Source organism: Tachysurus fulvidraco, chromosome 2 (genome assembly GCF_022655615.1).
Source record: "Tachysurus fulvidraco isolate hzauxx_2018 chromosome 2, HZAU_PFXX_2.0, whole genome shotgun sequence".
NCBI classification, from domain to species: domain Eukaryota; kingdom Metazoa; phylum Chordata; class Actinopteri; order Siluriformes; family Bagridae; genus Tachysurus; species Tachysurus fulvidraco.
The window spans coordinates 18,546,829-18,558,600 of NC_062519.1; the positions used below are offsets into that span (position 1 = coordinate 18,546,829).

General features: G+C 42.5%; 1 protein-coding gene across 3 annotated transcripts; it reads left to right on the plus strand.

Moving 5' to 3' along the window:
• Positions 1-1,921: 1,921 nt before the first annotated feature.
• On the plus strand, positions 1,922-9,360 carry fblim1 (filamin binding LIM protein 1). 3 transcript variants are annotated; one of them, XM_027137416.2, is made up of 10 exons: positions 1,922-2,073; positions 3,480-3,597; positions 4,083-4,251; positions 5,505-5,809; positions 6,073-6,200; positions 6,571-6,655; positions 7,073-7,242; positions 7,546-7,724; positions 7,940-8,060; positions 8,192-9,360. In XM_027137416.2, exons 4-10 carry the CDS (start codon positions 5,509-5,511, stop codon positions 8,303-8,305), a joined length of 1,098 nt encoding a protein of 365 aa, XP_026993217.2. In that variant the 5' UTR covers positions 1,922-2,073; positions 3,480-3,597; positions 4,083-4,251; positions 5,505-5,508; the 3' UTR covers positions 8,306-9,360. The 3 variants fall into 3 exon arrangements, with proteins under 3 accessions (XP_026993217.2, XP_026993216.2, XP_026993215.2); XM_027137415.2 differs by lacking the exon at positions 4,083-4,251; XM_027137414.2 differs by lacking the exons at positions 3,480-3,597; positions 4,083-4,251 and having other exon boundaries at positions 1,949-2,073.
• Positions 9,361-11,772: the final 2,412 nt, after the last annotated feature.

Sequence of the window (11,772 nt, forward strand, 5' to 3'; positions counted from 1 at the left end):
CTGTTTGTGTGTGTGTCTCTGTCTGTGTGTGTCTGTTTGTCTGTCTGTGTGTGTGTGTGTGTCTCTGTCACTTTGTGTGTGTGTGTGTGTGTGTGTGTGTCTCTGTCACTTTGTGTGTGTGTGTGTGTGTGTGTGTGTGTGTGTGAAGGCTTCAGTCGGTAAACAGAAGACTGCTGCAGCCTGTCAGTAACCCGTCTGAAGCTCAGTGTCCTGCAGTCAGACTCCTGTGTGAAAGGTGTTAAACTAATCTCTCGTCATTTTAAGTAAGAAGATTAATCTGCTCTATAAAGCGGCTCGTTTTAGGAGACTGTCTGTTAATCATTTAGTGCTTAAAGTCCTGAAATAAATAAAAACAAAAACAAATATATGCATTTTTAAAAAGGCTTATTTTAAATATTTTTATCTTTTCATAATAGAATAATATTTCTCATCCATTCTGAACTTTACATCTTACATTAATCGTGTGACTTGGACGAGATTTCTCTTTATCGGGTTTTTCATCTTCTTTACGGATCTACAGAATATTCTACAAAAATACTGGAGAACTTTTTTTTTTAAACTTTAAAAAAAAAAAGGTTTATTATTTAAAGGATTTGTGTAGAAATAAATAATAAATGTGTTATCATAAGTGCTTTATATATTAAATCTGTGTATTTATATAGAGATTTAAAATGTTTGTCCTTTTTTAAACATAGTAAATAATTTATTGTTCTTTGTTTAAATTTTTACATCATCGTGTTCAGAGGCTTTCTGTGTTTGCATGGATGTTTTACAGATACACACACACACACACACACAGTTCCAGGAGCTCCATGTATTCACACTATCAGACTCAGTCCCTGGCACTGTGTAGACTCCTGATTATCATATTTACATTGAAATAACTAGAATTTTTGAGGGATTGAAAACTTTGAGTTGTTTCTACGATGTTGGGGGACTTCATGGGAGGGGCCCTACCTGCTGAGGGGCGGAGCCCTACCTGTGGAGGGTCGGAGCCTCTGTGGATGACATGCTGAAAGACAAAAATGAACATAAAGCTGAACTTCACTGAACTTCCTGTCTGAAGCAGTGACATGTAATGTGACCCTGAAGCTTCTGATCACAGCACTGAGTCTGAGTTCATAATAAGAGCTCTTAGTCCTCAAATCAATTCTGATGGACAGGTGAGGACACACACACACTGTGTTTGTAATATGGGTGATATGATTTTAAAGACTAATATAACAGTCCGATCTTTCCCTGTTCAGCTGGTAGTTACAGCACATCCCTCTAAATGGAAGTTTAAGTGTTTTTCTTGTTCCCCATTTTCTCTCCTTCTCATTTTCTGCAGCTTTTTGCCTTTCGACTCTCTCTTTTTCTGACATGAAATAATGAACTGATATTTGAGTAAATGTATAGTTTGATATAATAGATCAGAATCAGAACAAGCTTTATTGGCCAAGTGTGTGCAGACACACAAGGGAATTTGTTGTGGTTCATAAGGTGCTCTTGGTACACACACATACATACACACATACATACATACATACATATCTGGCATGAGAACAGTAAACATATAAATACTAAGGATTTACATATTTACATAGTTACCTGAGAGACAGAGAGGACACGGGTAATAATCCCTGTATTAGCTGTTTAAGCAGGATATGGCATGGGGCTAGATGTAGTGCACAGTGTTCCTGAAGAGAATAGTACAAACAGGTTGTGGTTGGTGTGTTAGGGGTCTGTAATGACGTTACCTGCCCGTTTCTTCACTCTAGAGTTGTACAAGTCCTGAAGGTTGTGCAGGTGAACACCATATAGAGCTGAACACTAACAGTAACAGACCTGATTGGAATATCAGGAGTTCAGTACTGAACCGTTGCTGAGCTGAAACTTGTTGTTATTCCGTGTGACCAGTAGAGGGAGTCAGTGAGTGATGTAAAGAATCATTTTAGTGATTCGACTCTTTCACATTCAGCACGTGTAACCGCCCTGTCGTTGATTCATTTCCCCTAAGTGTTTTGTTCCTCACAGATTACAGGTTTAATTCAACTGCTTGACTGTGCAGCTGCTGATGTTATCAACACATCTGTAAGTGTGTAACAATATTTTAATCAACTGTCTTTTTACACACACTTCAGCTGTACATCTTCAGCTGTACTCACTAGCATTCACTTTTTATGCTAAACACTTTTATTGTTCACTGACTGCAAACCAGCTTCAGTGATATTTATACATAGTAGCATGAAGTCAAGAAGGAAGGAACAATGGTGCACAATACAGAGGAGGGTGTGTGTGTGGTTGTCAGGTTGAACAGAACACACATTAAAGCATGTGCCCATTCATTAGGATCATCATGCTAAACTAGAGGCCATACACTTACATTACCTGTTAGCTACATTAGCCTCATATAATTAACTAGATATCAGGTGAAGTTACGTGTCACTCATTGGGGGTTCACCGTGTGTGTGTGGGTGTATGTATGTGTGTGTGTTTTTAATTTTTGTTTAATAAAGATTGAAAAAACTGCTGATGCTTTCTACTTAGAAAAAGAAACACACTTCTTTTTCAGAGTTTCTTGGCAGCTGTGATGCTCATAAAGGGGAGGGGCTTGTAGGGGGTGATGTAATCATGGACAAGCTCTCTCTCGCATGTGACATCACTGACTACATTCCATTAAACACACACACATGAACAACATGTAATCCCCTTCCCCCTCTTTAAACATTAGTTTCTGACTCTCTCTCTCTCACTCTCTCTCACTCTCTCTCTCTCTCTCTCCACCCCCCTCCAGTTTCCTCTGTGTGTGCGTGTGCGTGCGCGCGCGCACACCGATCTCTCCGTTTTAGGACATTTTCTTCAGGGAGCAGTTTGGGACTGGGGGCAGCGCAGAACCCCAACACACACACACACACACAGCCCTGTTTATCTTATTTTACTTCTTTAAGATATTAATAATAATGTGTTAATATTTGTGGTTCCATAGAGATATGTTTATTAACAACAGTTCTTCTGTTACCTGTAATTCATGTAATGCATTAAAGAGAGAGAGAGTGAGGGAGGGAGGGAGAGTGGGAGAGAAAGAGAGAGAGAGACAGACAGTGAGTGAGTGAGTGAGTGAGTGAGTGAGTGAGTGAGACAGAGAGAGAGGGAGAGAAAGAGAGAGAGAGACATAGTGAGTGAGTGAGACAGAAAGAGAGGGAGAGAAAGAGAGAGAGAGGGAGAAAGGGCAGGTACAGTCACATCCTGCTGCATTCTGAAAGATAGAGGGAGGAAAAAAGGTTTGGGAGGGGTGTGTGTGTGTGTGCAGGGGGTGGGGGGATGTTCTGGATTTTACAAACCTAGGTCAGTGATTAACTATTCACCATTTACGGCTGTCATTCAGCAGGAAAAAGGAGGGAGTGAGAGAAGTGGGGGAGGAGGAGGAGGAGGGAAGAATGAGGGAGGGAGGAAAAGGAGTGGCCTCTTGTGTGTGTCTATAGCTGTCTTTCTTTCAGTGACGACATGAGAGCGACAACAGCAGAGTAGAACCCCAAGAAAAGACAAAGAGAGAGAGAGAGAGAGGAAAAGAAAGAGACGGAGAGAGAGACAGAGAGAGTGCGACTTGTCCTTCAGGTATGTGCAGTATAAACTGATCTCAGTATTAAGTGCACACTTAGAAGTGCCTACTACTGTGCAGTCAGGAGTAAAAAGCAGGATGTTGTGCTACCTATAATGTGTGTCTGTGTGTGTGTGTCTGTTTGTTTTCAGTGTAGAACATGCTATTTAGTTTTGTGATCACTATTTCAGAGCCTTTTTAGAGGTTTAGCTCTAGATGTTTGTCACATTCAGATGCAGTTCATCAGCTTCTCAGTTCCTCTGTGGGTGGAGCTAGAAATAGTGCAAATCACTGATTGGATAAAGATCATTTTCACAGAATCATCAAGATAAAACAGTGTATATGTGTTTTATGTGTGTGTATATGTGTGTAACAGTGTATATGTGTGTATATGTGTGTAACAGTGTATATGTGTGTAACAGTGTATATGTGTGTAACAGTGTATATGTGTGTATGTGTTTTATATGTGTGTATATGTGTTTTATATGTGTGTATCTTACAGCGGTGTACCATAGAAGGTGGTTTGTGGGTTTGGGCTTCTGTTATGGATCTGCAGTAACGTGCTGTCTGGGGGCGGGACATCCCCTCGCTCATCTATTAATCATCTTACACTAGCCAATCACAGGGTTTTATGAGCTCCTGTATGTAGTAAAGGTCGCTCTTTAGAAAAGGTGTGTTACACTGCGGAACAGAGCAAGTGTGTAAGGAAGTGTGTGTTACTATACTGCTTTATACACCTTTACACTCCACTGTACTTCACTGTACTACTCTACACTTGTCTATACTCCAATATACTTTGCACACACACACACACACTTTCATACACATCCTCACATGCAGACACGTATATACACACACACACGCACACACTCAAACACACTCTCATACACATCCTCACATGCAGACACGTATATACACACACACACGCACACACTCAAACACACTCTCATACACATCCTCACATGCAGACACATATACACACACACACACACACACACACTCACACACACTCTCATACACATCCTCAAATGCAGACACGTATATACACACACACACACTCACACACACTCTCATACACATCCTCACATGCAGACATGTATACACACACACACACACACAAATACACTGTCATCCAGCTGGAATATGTCTTGAACTGACTGGACCGGTTCAGTGGCAGGATGTGACACGCTTATCGACAATCATGAATAATTCTGTTTGGTTACACACACACACATACACAAGTGTTACACACAGCTGATGAGTGAACTGTACACACCGTTTTGAACTATAGGACATTTACATTTACAGCATTTGGCAGATATGTAAATGTGTTGTCGTTGTGTGTGTGTGTGTGTGTGTGTAAGTGTAAGTGTAAGACAACAAGTGAAAAAAAAAAACACTTTAGTCTTTAAATGATCTTTTGCTGTGAATCAGACCGGGTGTTAAATACACAGTACAGGTTACTTCCGAGCTTGTTTTTCATCATATGAGTTTTCTAGCACTGAAGAAGTGTCCGGATTCTTCTAGAAGTAAATTCTACTCAGTTCTAACTCATGTGGCACTTTGAAGGTTTACATCTGACTCACCCTCATAAAGTAAACAATAAATATAGAGAGAAATGTATGAAAGGTTCCAGGTTTATGTTCCTGGGCTGGAGGTGGAGCTGTGTTCATGTTCAGCGCTAATCAGCACAGCACACGTCTGAGCTCATGACAAAAACATTCAGCTCTGAGATCGACATCTGATCTGCTCTAATCTGACAGCCACTTTTTATTTACTTACAGACTGCTTGACCGTTCAGATGTATTCTGATTCTCATCCTAACAGCTGCTGCTGCATCAGATACCAAAGCGCTTTCATCGTGTTAACTTTTTAAATCTATATCTGTAATGTTTTCTAAACCGTCCTGTGTTCCTTCCCTCAGCACCATGACGTCTGCTGTCCCACCGAAGAGGATGGTGTCCTCTGTCTTCATTACTCTGACATCTCCATACAGGGCCACGGTCACTCCCACGCCGCAGATCACGCAGCACTCGGCCGTCCCAGTCAGTCCCACCACCGCACACACTAAGCCCTCCGCTTCCTCCACCTCGGCCCTGGAGTCGGGACACGGCGCCTCCTCGGCTGAAGCTCAACCCAGTACTCTGGAGCTCCGCAAAACACACAGCAACAAACCTGACAGTACACACACACCATACAGAGCCAAGAGAGAGGAGAAACACTCTGAGGGTACAAACATTGAAACAGCATGGACACACACACACAGATATTTTCGTATAGATTAGTCCTTGCTGAAGATGGATATATAAAAAGCTAGTGATGGATGGATAGGAGCCCATAAGACAGTGGTAAAGAAAAACTCCCTGAGACCAACAGATAAATGTATAGCCTGACATTGTGTGTGTGTGTGTGTGTGTGTGTGTGTGTGTGTGTGTGTGTGTGTGTGTGTGTGTGTGTGTGTGTGTGTGTGTGTGTGTGTGATGATTGTGCAGGGTTCTTCCTTCCTCCACCCCCTGCATCTCTGGGCTCTTCTGAAGCCCCGCCCCTTCCTCTGCCTCCTCCACCACCCAGCTGCCCCTTTTCTGACCCCAACCACGAGCCACCGGCCTCCATACGCAAGGTGTAACACACACATGCACGCACACACTCACACACTGGTAATGAGACACTACTCTTGTTCTTTGACCTTTGCTCTTTTGCCTGGATGTTGTTTAGCAGCTTGTTCCATGTTTCATTGCACCGTACATTACACACATCAGTGCTAATAACCCAACTGAATTTCTATTTGAATGTCAGTCACACAGTTCAGGGGTTTTCCAGGTTTAGTTACTGACCCGTTACCGTAGTGAAAGGGGCGTGACGATACATCGGTGTGACGATTCTGATGTCGGAGATGTTCTGACCTGCCCCGCCCTGCCCCAGATCTTTCTCAGAGTCACTCTGACTTTTCCAGACTGTTACTCACCCAGACTCTGTTCTCTCCTGTGCAGGTGTGTGTGGAGAGAGCGCCTCCTGCTGGTCAGAGTCAGAGCCAGGTGACTGCAGGAGCTCACACCGAGGAGGGGATTACACCAGGTATCTTACACACACACACACACACACATCTGATATAGAATGACAAAGGCAGACTGAGAGAGAGCTAGAAACAGAAAGAAAGAGAGCAAGAGAGACTAAAGGGGAAGTCATGGCCTAATGGTTAGAGCTCCTAAGGTTGTGGGTTCGAGTCTCGGGCCGGCAATACCACGACTGAGGTGCCCTTGAGCAAGGCACTGAACCCCCCCAACTGCTCCCCGGGCACCGCAGCATAAATGGCTGCCCACTGCTCTGGGTGTGTGTTCACGTTGTGTGTGCGTGTTCACGTTGTGTGTGCGTGTTCACGTTGTGTGTGTGTGTTCACGTTGTGTGTGTGTGTTCACGTTGTGTGTGCGTGTTCACGTTGTGTTCACGGTGTGTGTGTGTGTGTATTCATGGTGTGTGTGTGTGTGTGTGTAGATGTGTGTGGCTTCTGTCGTAAGCCCGTGGCTGTCAGCGAGCCGGCGATTGAGGCGTTAAACAGGACGTACCACAGTAACTGCTTCCAGTGCCGACAGTGTCGCACTGCTCTCGCTGGGAAAACCTACTACAACAAGGCCGGGATCCCTCTGTGTGAGGACTGCTACCAGGTCAGAGCTCTCTCTCTCACACACACACACACACACACACACACACGATCAATAAACACCACTGTTCATCTGACCTACACTTTTGGTTGACCTCTGACCCCTATCCAAACTGCCAAGGTCTGCTTTATTTCTGTTCGGATTGATTTTATTGATCTGCTCGAATCTTTCTTCTTCACCTCGGTAACATGATGTTAACCAGCCCAGAGAGGGGGTTAGAGTTGTGTTACTTCTCCTACAAGCTTTGGAAAACACTTGTCATTAAAAGTTGTGTATCTTCCTGTTGTGGTCCTTGTCCTCCCTCAGGCCAGTTTGGAGCCGTGCTGGGCGTGCGGTGAGGTGATTAAAGATCATGTGATCCGAGCGCTGGAACGAGCCTATCACCCACCCTGCTTCGTGTGCACCACCTGCAGGCAGCCAATCGGAGAGCAGCGTTTTGCCCAGGGGGAGGTGGGGGAGGTGTACTGCCTGCACGACTACTACAGGTACATGAGCACAGCAGCTACGTAGTTGGGAGATGTTCAGTGTCTGGAAATATTTACACTAGAGACTCCTTCAATTAGTGTTAATAAGTAGCAGAAAACTTCAAACATGTCTACAGTCATGTTAACGTAATAACTTTAAATGTGCTTCCTGTACGTGTGTGTGTGTGTGTGTGTGTGTGTGTGTGTGTGTGTATGTGTTTGTGTGTATATGTTAGGAAATACGCACCTGAGTGCAGTGTGTGTGGAGAGCTGATAATCCCAAGAGAAGACGGGACGGACAGCTACACAGTCGAGTGTCTTGGACGATCTTTTCATGAGGACTGCTACCGCTGTGAGGTGTGTGTATGTGTGCGTGCGTGTTTGTGTGTTTTATTAAAAATCCTCATGTTCTCAGTATTCCACTCAGTTGGCAAAATCATAACTAAAATATCTCATTCTCATAGATAGTTTCTTCTTTTTTTCCCCAGCTGTGTGCGATGCTTCTCTCCCCGGAGCCCAATGAACACGGCTGCCACCCACTGGACGGACAGATCTTGTGCAAACCCTGCCATCTGTCTCAGATCCAGACGACTCAGCACTGATCCTGCTACGTGAGGCTTCACGCCAAAGCACCACAGACCCGATCCACGCTGCAAGAAAATGAACAATAGTTTCTGTCCTTATGCCCAATGTTCTCGTCCAAAAACACTAGAGCTTCGATTCTAACACACTTTATGTGAGGAAAAAAAAGATTAATGTGGATTAATGTACCAAAATCCACCAGAAACACCAAATATCTCTCTCTCTCACACACACACACACACACACACACAGCTTGTCAGAAACACATTCAACTGGAAAATAAAAACAGCTATAATAAAACGCTTAACATGGAATGTGTTTAAACAATTTTACAAGATGAGACAAGTAACAGTTTAGCTTCTACAGGCTAATTAACTAGCGCTGCAACTCATATTGTCACTGATTAAAGGAATCATTTGTTTCAGTTTACAGTTTAGTAGCGATTTAGTCATTCCTCAATAATTCAGTTGTAAATAAACACCACTATACTGATCTTAACGGTCCTTCGAGAAATGATGCCCACTGAGTCCAAATACAGACAATCAGCCAAGACGTGTCCACTGTCTGAAATGTGCCTTTTTCATTCTGTGCTGAAGCTACAGGGCTAATATTCAGCTAATAGCTTTAGCATTAGCAGTGTACAGTAGCCTGACTGGTTATTCATGGAAGTTTGTTTAATTTTTCAGCTAAAACTTTTCTTTCATTGCGTCTAGAATGATGATTGTATAAAAACTGCAGTACTGGGAAAAGAATGCTGGGAAAAATTGCTTCCTCCTCCTCTTCTTCTTTTTTTTTCCAAACAATGATTCCTTCAATGTTAGCATATTTTTATATTTAGACTCATTGCGGTTTCCTCATTTCCTTTCATTTTATAGACGATGTAACAGAACGTATATCAAACATATCCAGTGTAGTCAAAATTATTTTGCACTCTTTGTGTAATCCGGTGCACCAAAGATATTTATTCTACATTAAACCAGATTCCTGTTTTATGTAGCACAGATATTGAAACCTATGAAAATGTTTTTTTTTTTCCTAAACAATGGGAGAAAATAAACTGATATGTGCCACATTGTCACTGTTTTGGGCTTGAGTTTTGATACTACATGCAGTAGATCTCCTCAGAGAAGCATCCTGAGTCTCTTTCACTTTCATTCTCTTTCATACTCACACTGTAGGTCATGTGACACATCTGAGTGATGTCAGTTGTCAGTGTTGTACTGAGGATTTGGAGCTTCGTGCTTGTGCTGAATCTGCCACATCACCATCTGCTCATTGTTCTCTTTCTGAACTGAGGGTCTCATAAAGATTCCATTAAAAAAGACAAAATAAAAAGAGACATATTCAGCTACAGCTACGGTTTCAGCCCGACATAAATAGAAACTCCTGTTGCTGATGTTAGAACACCTCACCTGTCACAAGATGTCACCTCATAGTTTAGACTATAAACATTCAGGGTTAAGAAGCTAAATTTCAGGACCAATCACCTCGTTCTCACCTGAACTATGATGCCCATTATTTGTGTGTTTCCGGTTTGGGGAAACCAAATTATTACTATAATTTAAACTAAAAGTATAAAATAAAATTACAAAGTTATAATTGGGAAATAATAAATAGTTGCAGAAATTGTGCATGAAATGTGGTAACTTTTTAGATTATTTAGACATTTCCCTGACTAGCGCCATTGTTCCCATATGTGCCTCTAGATAACCAGCATCGTCCCAAAGTAATCTACAGTGCCCTGTCTTAATGACACACTCACCCATCTTTATATAGTGCTTCAAGAGGCTTGTCATGAGGCACATCAAGACCCAGCTACCACCCTCACTGGACCCCTGCAGTCCATACCGCTCTAGGGATGACGCAATTGTCACGACTTTCCATCTGGCCCTCACCCACCTGGACAGTAATGACACGTATGTATGAATGCTGTTCATAGCCTTCAGTTCACCTGACGGATCATCTGTAGAGATCGTCAAGAGCACCGAATTTCTTGGTGTTTATCTGGTAGAGAACTTCACCTGGTCATGACAAACAGAACAACAATGAAGCTCAGCAGTGTCTCTATTTCCTACGAAGACTGAGAAAGGCACATCTCCCTCCCCCATCATGAGTACGTTTTACAGAGGGACCATTGAGAGCATCCTGAGCAGCTGCATCACTGTCTGATTTGGGAACTGCACCATCTCAGGAGGGTGAAGAGTGTGTGCGAGGGGTGTGTGTGTGTGTGGTGAAGAGTGTATGTGACTGGTGTTGGCGTTGCGGATGACCCCACACACCCCTCACACACACACACACACACACACACACACACACACACACACCCCTCACACACACACACACACACACACACACACAACCCTCACACACACTCTTAACCCTCCTACCATCTGGAAAAAGGTACCAAAGCATTCAAACCCACACAACCAGACTGTGTAACAGTTTCTTTCTGTAAGCTCCACGACAATTGAACTTAACTGTACTGAGCACAATATACACACACACACATACACACGCAACTGTGTGTTGCACTAATCTGCACCAAATACACACTCATACAAAATATATCCGTGTCAACAACACCACCATATCATACTGTTTACATGCTGTTCTTACACTCTTTTTGCTCTTTACATGTTATCTTACACATTCAGTCAATCGCTTATTTGCACAATACATTACAAAAGCTCATAAAACCGCTATTATATTAAGTGTACATATGTTTAATAGAACCCTCTTGTTCAGATTCCTATATTTTTGTACAATGTACTGTAGAATATACAGTATGTACACTGGTCTGCACGGTTTTGTGTTTTGTATCGATGCACAGACAGATTATTTGTCTTCTACATGTGTTCTATGTAGCTTTGCGTAAATACTATGTAGCTCTGCGTATGTACTATATAGCACTATGTTGTACTATGTAGCTCTGCATATGTACTATGTCTCTGTGTATGTACTATGTAGCTCTGCGCATGTACTATGTAGCACTATGTTGTTCTACGTAGTTCTGTTATGTACTTGGTCTCATTTCACTGTGTACTGGTTTAGATATAAATGGCTGAATTAACAATAAAAGCTTTAACACATTTCACACCCAACACTGAACACTTTGCTGATTTAATTACAGAATTTCCTCTTTAGTTTTAATATAGAAACGTTTTTCCCCTCAATATTTTAAGCTTATTTGCTTTACAGTGCTTTTTTTTTTTTGCTTCATTCACACTGTTTCATTAAAATCTTAAATAAACACACGTTTGTATTCGAGTCCAAATAGAGAATTTAACGTTTTGAATAATATTTAATTGCTTTGATTGCTTGTTGTGTTCCTCTGTCCTTTATCCTGGAGTTATATTTGTTATAGCGTTATGGTAGCTAACGCGCGCGCGCTCCCTTCGTCCTCTGCTGTTGACACGAAGGCGACATTTTCTGTATTTTCTGTGGTCTCGGGAGCGCGCAGAGGCGCTAAGCAGATAGACGTGCGCGC

Excerpts from the sequence above, each read along its gene's own strand:
- fblim1 (XM_027137414.2), top strand. Across the intron at positions 5,810-6,072 it reads AGAGGAGAAACACTCTGAGG|GGTTCTTCCTTCCTCCACCC; the intron begins GTACAAACATTG and ends ATGATTGTGCAG. Across the intron at positions 6,201-6,570 it reads CACCGGCCTCCATACGCAAG|GTGTGTGTGGAGAGAGCGCC; the intron begins GTGTAACACACA and ends TCTCCTGTGCAG.